The following is a 6940-nucleotide window of genomic DNA, read 5'->3' as shown; positions in this document are numbered from 1 at the left end:
ACCTGGCTTGGCTCCCCATCACCGCAAAAACAAAGCAAGCAGGAAAAGGGTGGGCAACTGTACATGGGCACCTGCCGCCCACCTAGTAAACTGAAGGCGCCTGATCCCGCCCAACTTCCGGTTCCCCATTCTGCTTCCGGGTCCGCCCTCCCGCTTCCGGTGCTTTCCGGACGCTAGCTGCCGAGGAGCGTCTTGGGTTGCAATGGCGCTTACCCTGAGCCTCTTGTTTGGCGGTCGTGTCCGCGCCGCTGTTGCTCGCTGTGGGTTCGCGACCCAGGGCGTGGGGGGCCCTGGCCTCGTGGGCCGCGAGCCGGACCCCGATTCCGACTGGGAGCCGGAGGAGCGGGCGCTCCAGGAGGTGGAGAGGTACCGGCTCCTTAGCGGGCCCTCAGCCTAAAGCTAGGTCTCCCGCCCCCAGCTCCGGGCGTCCTGCCGCCGCGTCCGCAGAGGCGCCAGTTTCTTCTCACCCTTTGTCGAGGGCGCAGGGGCAAGTGGTCAGCCCCCTTGGGACCCCAGGTCTCTTCGCTAGTGGCGTGTTTCATCACCGGTTTAAAGAGTGCGGCCCGGTGGTGTAGGTGTTAGATTTCTGGGGCGGTGCACAGAGTGTGCTTTAACCTGGCAGACACGGCCGGCCGGGCTGCCTTTGTGGGCAAACAAGAGGGCTGGGCTCTCCGTGATTTAGTCCGAGACTCTTTAAACATCCATCTTGCTTCCACCACGCATGGCTTCTGCCATTGGTTCTTTCCCCCAGCACTCTGAAACGGCAGAAAAAAGCAATGAAATTCCAGAAAATTCGAAGGCAAATGGAGGCTCCAGGTGCTCCACCCAGAACACTGACATGGGAAGCCATAGAGCAGATCCGGTAAGACATTGTTTTCAAAATGGGGCTTTCTATCTATCTTATCTATCTATCGATTTATCTATCTATGGATCTATTTTTAGTTTTTCCAGACAGGGTTTCTCTGGGTAGCCCTGGCTGTCCAGGAACTCACTTTGTAGACCAGGCTGGCCGAGAACTCACAAAGATCCGCCTGTCTCTTCCTCTCTAGTGCTGGGATTAAAGGCCTGTGCCACTACTGCCCGTCTAGGATTTCTTTTTAAGGACTTTAATTTTGTCGCCTTTTAAACGGAAAATGTCATAAAAAGGAACTTGTTAGACCTATCTAGATTTTTTGGGGCGGGGGGCTTCGATGCTTATGGTCTGCCAAGGGTATTACCTCTGAACTATATCCCCAGTCTGGGTTTAGTATGTTACCATTATGGAAAGTTAGTTGGTGGTTTTTGTTTTGTAAAAATATTAGTATTTATGAAGGCCCAAATACCTAAGATCTGAATAGAATGTGATGTTCTCCTCCTGAGATGGTGAAATGTAATTTTCCATGCTTATGTGCATTGGTTTTTTGGAAGAGAACTATAATTTAAAAGTATTAGGAGGAACTTTTCTTCCTGACAGTCTCATGCAGCCCAGGCTGGCCTCCAGTACCCTGTAATCAACCGTCTTGAACTCCTTATCCTCCTGAATGCTGTATGTGAGATTATAGGTATGTGCCAACTCCTTGGAATTTTTGTTGTTGTTGTTGGTTTGTTTGGTTTTTTTGGACAGGGTTACTATGTAGACCGGGGTAGCCTGGAATTCTTGGCAGTCCACCTGCCTCTGCCTCTGTCTCTGCCTCTGCCAGGCAAGTACTGGGATTTTAGTAGCTCCTGGGCTAGGGTGGAGCTCAGAACATTTACCTAGTATGCATGAGGCCCTGGTTCAATCCCAAGAATCATCCACCTTCCCTTCCTGACCTGGAGAAAAAAAGTACTATTTAATTCTTTTATATAGGTGCACAGTGAACCTGTCTTCTGTGATAGGTGTTTAAATTCTTTTTGTTCTTTCCCTTATAAAGAGTTCTCCAAGCTGGGGTGGTGGCAGGTCTCTGAGTTCAAGGACAGCCAGGACTATACAAAGAAATCCTGTCTCTAAAAACCAAAAGAATTTTAAAAGTTCTCCAGTAAACAGCTTTGTATGTGTAGTATGCAGCATATCTTCTGGAAGTAATATATTTGCATTATGATAAATATTGCCAAGTAGCCCTATATTGACTATACACCTTTTTCCATTTCTGTGAGGAAAGTCTAATTAACAAAGAGAATTTTGTAGAGCTGGTCAAAATTTTGTTGGTACTATCTCCTGTAATACCAGGAAATTGTACTGTATTTCCCATCCCCAAGGTTCTGGGAATCCTGTTCAGAGCCTCAAACAAGCTAGTATGCTGGTAAGTATTCTGCCACTGAAGTATAGCCCTCGACACTTTATTCTGTCTCTCTTTTTTCCTTTGGAGACAAGGTCTGACTATGTAGCCCTGGATGGCCTCAAACTCACAGAGATTTACTTGCTTCTGCCTCCGGAGTGCTGGGATTAAAAATATGTGCCTCCATTACTGCCTTTTCTAGCACTTTGGAGAATAGCTTTTAGCCAGCCTTCCAGCTTTCTACCTGTCAGATCCAGTCCATAAATGTCCTTTAGCTTCATCACAAAAACAGATTCAGAAGTAAGTGTCAGCTTCCTGTTCTTGCTCTTTACCGCTCATCATCTTGCTTATGACAGTGAGCTGTCAGTTGGACTATTTCCTGATGCAGAGTTATGAGCTTCGTGCTCTACAAGCAGTATCTTTGTTTTTCTCCAGCTTACTTACTCTTTATCCTTTTAGATCATCTCTTTCTTGGACTCCTCAGGCATTCCTGAGTCAGACTGCAAGTGGCAGACTTGCCTGTCCTGGGTCTCCCTCTGGGTGCACTAACTGCATCTTTTGCTGTAGTGCTTAGTTGTTTTGTGGCATATCTACCACCAACCTGTATAATCTTGAAGTGAAGGTTAGTCCTCCATTATCAGGACCTAACATCTCTATCAGTAGACAGCAGTTGGTAGCTATTGTTGTGAACTGTCCTGATGAAGAGTGGCCAGACATTGCTATTTGTACACAGGTACAGAATTAGTTGGCACAGTCTGAGGACTGCATTTGGGTTTCCCCAAGCTCTCTTTTTACTACTTGTCACTAGCATTATCACTTTAGCTCTTGTCATAGGAGACTTATTTGCAATGTGAAAAACTGCTGTTTTTCCTCACAGGTATTTACGTAAGGAATTTGCAGAGTCCTGGTCAGTTCCCAGGTTGGCAGAAGGCTTTGATGTCAGCACCGATGTTATCAGAAGGGTTTTAAAAAGTAAGTTTGTACCCACGTTGGAGCAGAAACTGAAGCAGGATCAGAAGGTCTTGAAAAAAGCTGGGTTTACTGGAGGGGTTTCTGGAGATCCTGTGAAGCCACTCAGTGCAGGCCATTCTGTATCTGACCCACTGCTGCTGCCAGGAGGTGAAGTGTCATCTAATAGCCAGAATCAGAGCACATTGTTAAAAGTACTAGGGTCAGACACTCACAGCACAGCTGCACAGAAGAGACGGGAAGAAAGGACTAAAAGAATCCAAGGTTTGGAAGAAAGCTTTGTGCTTACCACTGCAGCCGTGGGTCATCAGAGAGAGCTTCAGAAACACACCACCAGTGATTCTAAAGTCACCCAAAGAGCTGACAGGGATAGGTTGCTAAGTGTTGAGAAGCTGGAAGAGTTGAAGGCTGGGGAGCCAGGTGACCAGAACTTCAGCAGCAAAGTAGTACAGAGGGGGCGTGAGTTCTTTGACAGCAATGGGAACTTCCTCTACAGAATTTGAGTCTGGGCCTGGCTTTTCGAGATGCTGTGACACAGCTGGGCAAGTAGATTTGAAGTTGCCAACATTTCTGCATATGATCGGCTGCTTTGGAAGAATCAAGGCTAGGATGTGGGTGGAGGAGCTATTTGGCTAGAGTCAGACTTCTGAAGTAAGCCTCATTGGAACCCTGTGGCTCTAAATCTCATTCATCCTTGTTGCTTGGTCTCTCTGTTGAGAACAAGTATTACATGTGATTGTGTCATCAATTTCTGTGTTACAGTGTTGGGAGTAAATGGAAAGCTTGCCTCCTGACCTCATTCCCTTCTTGATCACTGAATACTAACTGTTCTTGAATTGGTTTCTTTATGTGCAAAATAAAGTAAAATCTAGTAGTTTGTTGCTTGGTGTTCTCTTGGGTAAAATTTCTTGTGAACTTTGGAGAGTGGTGGACTAGAAAAGGTGGAAAGGAAAAGTATTCTTTGTCATTAAATTTTGGCAGATGGCACCGAAGAATCCCAAGGCTTCTGTGCATAGGCACTCCCCCAGTGATAAATTGTTTTTTAAAGTTTTAAGATTAGATTTTGTACATGTGCCATAGTGTAAATGTTGTAAGACAACTTGTAGCAATTGGTTTTTTGTCCACCATGCCTGTCCTGGAAATATAACTCAGATTGGCAGCAAGTGCCTGCACCTGCTGAGCCATACCACCAGCTCCCATGGCAACCAAACCTTGGGCATCTTTGAATTGCTGGGGTTCTGAAAACGATTTTGGAATGGGAAAAAACAGCAGTTCTGAAACAAAGTTGTTAAACTCTAGCGGTTAAAGGCTTGGAGTCCCTAACATAGTCCCCCAAACTATATGCTAAAGTTAAACTGTATTTGATATTCCAATCCATGTCAGGTTTTTCCTAAAGACGCTAAGTATGTATATAGCAACTTAGCCCTTGTACAAATGAACAGACCCTAACATGGCTATTTATAAATGGCAGTTGTCTTCTTTAAAATTCTAGCAATAGAGTGCTATATGGTGTAATAAATGGTTGTTTTAGGAGTTAACATTAAAAAAAATGCTAATAGAAAATGAGAAGGTCAACCCAAAGAATCTAGCAACACTTTTCACCTATGTCTCATTTTAACACCTTGTTAGCTAAAACTGGTGTTAATGTCACTGAAGTTATGTTAATGTCACTTAAAACATGGACATCCCAGTTGGGCATTTCCCTAGAGGCTTCCCTAGCCACCCAGTTTAAAGCAGATCTGTCAAGTTTTCTGTGTTGCGCCTGCTGTTTGAAGGAGAGTCATCCCAGAATGTAATTTAGGCTCTTTGGCAGCAGGAGAAACAGTTTCTGAAAACTGAACCCTAAACCTCTGTTTAGAAACACATTTATTGGCTGTACACAAAGGATGTGTTTGGGGTACAACATGTTCCTCATGTCAAAAGCCCCTTTGATTTATCCTGTATGTTACCTGAAGGAAATCATCACACCCTCACAACCTTTAGTCCTATTGTGTACTGTCTGCAGTATCCAATAATACAAGACCTCCAAGTGTGCCTTCATAGTCTTGTGACCAAAGATATACAATGGATGGACAACCTTCAGAAATACAACTACAACTCATAGAAAACAATCTGTTCTCTACATCATTTCTTCAAGGTGCAGGTACCTTCAACAAACACTAATACATGAAACTGTTACTCTAGATACAGTGACTACACAGGTCTCTTCATGTTCTGTGACCCTACCCTTATTTTCTGCCTTTTGGGAAATTAATACCGTTATCCTTCATCTTCCCTCGCTTTGAATGAAGACTCCACGAAGGCAAGAGACCTGTGTGTTTATCGCTATGTTCTCAACTACTAACATATTGGTTAAGTTCCTGACTACTACTGTACTGGTTAAGTGAAGGTATGACTGATGGACTTCCTAACAATCTATTGTGGTGGTAAACAACTTTTAGGTTTACCATCCTACTTACCCAGATCTTAGCCAAGGTACATAAACTTCCAAAATGGACTTTCCTTCTGTGTTCTATTGTCTCAGGAATGCGGGGCTGAATACAATTGTACCACTGAGCTGTGGTTATAGGACTTCATGGGTGCCTCTTTTAGGGTCATCCTCTTAAGACACAATGAACATCACACTGGCCGGACGTTGGTGGTTCACACCTATAGTCCCAGTACTTGGGAGGCAGAGGCAGGCCAATCTCTGTGAGCTTGAGGCCAGCCTGTTCTACAGAGCGAGTGCCAGGATAGGCTCCAAAGCTACACAGAGAAACCCTGTCTTGGAAAAAAGAAAAAACTAACCAAACAAAAAACCCTACTGAGAACATCACACTGAATGGGGTAGAACTTCACTTAGCATAGTTGTCACGGGTGGTGGAAGAAGAAACTGGTAATGAAGAGTGGGTACCTCAACTTGGCTTGGCAGACTGCAGCAGAATGGGCATGGTTGTGCCACAGAGGCATACTTTGCTGCTTTAAGAAACAAGGGGAGTGAAGGCATCTCAGGGCACCTCTATCCCTCAGTGCAACAGCAGACATCAAACCAGAGAGGATGGTGTGAGGTCAGGCAGACGCCAACATAAATGAACTAAAGCACTGTATGAGCTTAGGCCTTTTTAAAAACTTACCCAGACTGTTTTATAAGTGGCTTTCCCAGTTGGTTTGTTTCCCAAACAGGATTCATGCCAAGTAACACTACATTTTGTTGGTTTGTTCCTTAAGTCTTTTTAACTCTTCCTGGGAAGTAAGGTAACAAATTCAAAAGACTAGGAAAAAAGAAGCTGTTATTAATGTATCATTCTGCTGACAGTGATGCCAGCATAGAGGACAGGCCAAAAAAAAAAAAAAAATGGCTGGAATGCTGATTTGGTGCAAGATGGTAGTTTTTAAACTGACCATGAGAAAGTCCTGCCCTCTGTTCCCCATAGGCTGTTTGGGGATTCACAGTCTAGCATAATCCCCTTCTCCTATTGGTTTAGGAGGCAAAACCTAATAAGCAGCTCGAAGCTTGAGACCGCTCTCCTTTTTGTAGCTGACTGTAACATTTATTTAGTTATTTATTTAGAGATAGGGTCTCTATATCACCAGCTGTACTAGAACTACAGCTTGAATGGGTCTTGAACTCATTGAAGACCCTGCCTCTGCCTCCCGAGTGCTGGGATTAAAGGCGTGCGCCACCACCGTTAGGGCGAGTCTATTATTAAAGTTGTATCCTTCCCTGGGATCTGGAGTTTGAGGAATAAGCAATT

General features: G+C 44.6%; 1 protein-coding gene across 2 annotated transcripts; it reads left to right on the top strand.

The window, feature by feature from the left end:
- The first annotated feature begins 156 nt into the window (after positions 1-156).
- Positions 157-4083, top strand: Ngrn (neugrin, neurite outgrowth associated). 2 transcript variants are annotated; one of them, XM_027408233.2, is made up of 3 exons: positions 157-366; positions 752-862; positions 3115-4083. In XM_027408233.2, the coding sequence occupies exons 1-3, from the start codon at positions 203-205 to the stop codon at positions 3707-3709; spliced, it is 870 nt and encodes a 289-aa protein (XP_027264034.1). In that variant the 5' UTR covers positions 157-202; the 3' UTR covers positions 3710-4083. The 2 variants fall into 2 exon arrangements, with proteins under 2 accessions (XP_027264034.1, XP_027264035.1); XM_027408234.2 differs by adding an exon at positions 2218-2261 and having other exon boundaries at positions 225-862.
- Positions 4084-6940: the final 2857 nt, after the last annotated feature.

This window comes from Cricetulus griseus, chromosome 3, assembly GCF_003668045.3.
Source record: "Cricetulus griseus strain 17A/GY chromosome 3, alternate assembly CriGri-PICRH-1.0, whole genome shotgun sequence".
NCBI lineage: Eukaryota > Metazoa > Chordata > Mammalia > Rodentia > Cricetidae > Cricetulus > Cricetulus griseus.
The sequence above is the reverse complement of the archived record's forward strand: the minus strand, read 5'-3'. Positions and strand labels throughout refer to the sequence as shown.

What these genes read in the sequence shown, in the direction of transcription:
- Ngrn (XM_027408233.2), top strand. Translation starts at nt 203, where the DNA reads ATGGCGCTTACCCTGAGCCTCTTGTTTGGCGGTCGTGTCCGCGCCGCT. An exon ending in GCGCTCCAGGAGGTGGAGAG is followed by an intron (nt 367 to 751) that starts GTACCGGCTCCT and finishes TCTTTCCCCCAG; the next exon opens with CACTCTGAAACGGCAGAAAA. An exon ending in GAAGCCATAGAGCAGATCCG is followed by an intron (nt 863 to 3,114) that starts GTAAGACATTGT and finishes TTTTCCTCACAG; the next exon opens with GTATTTACGTAAGGAATTTG.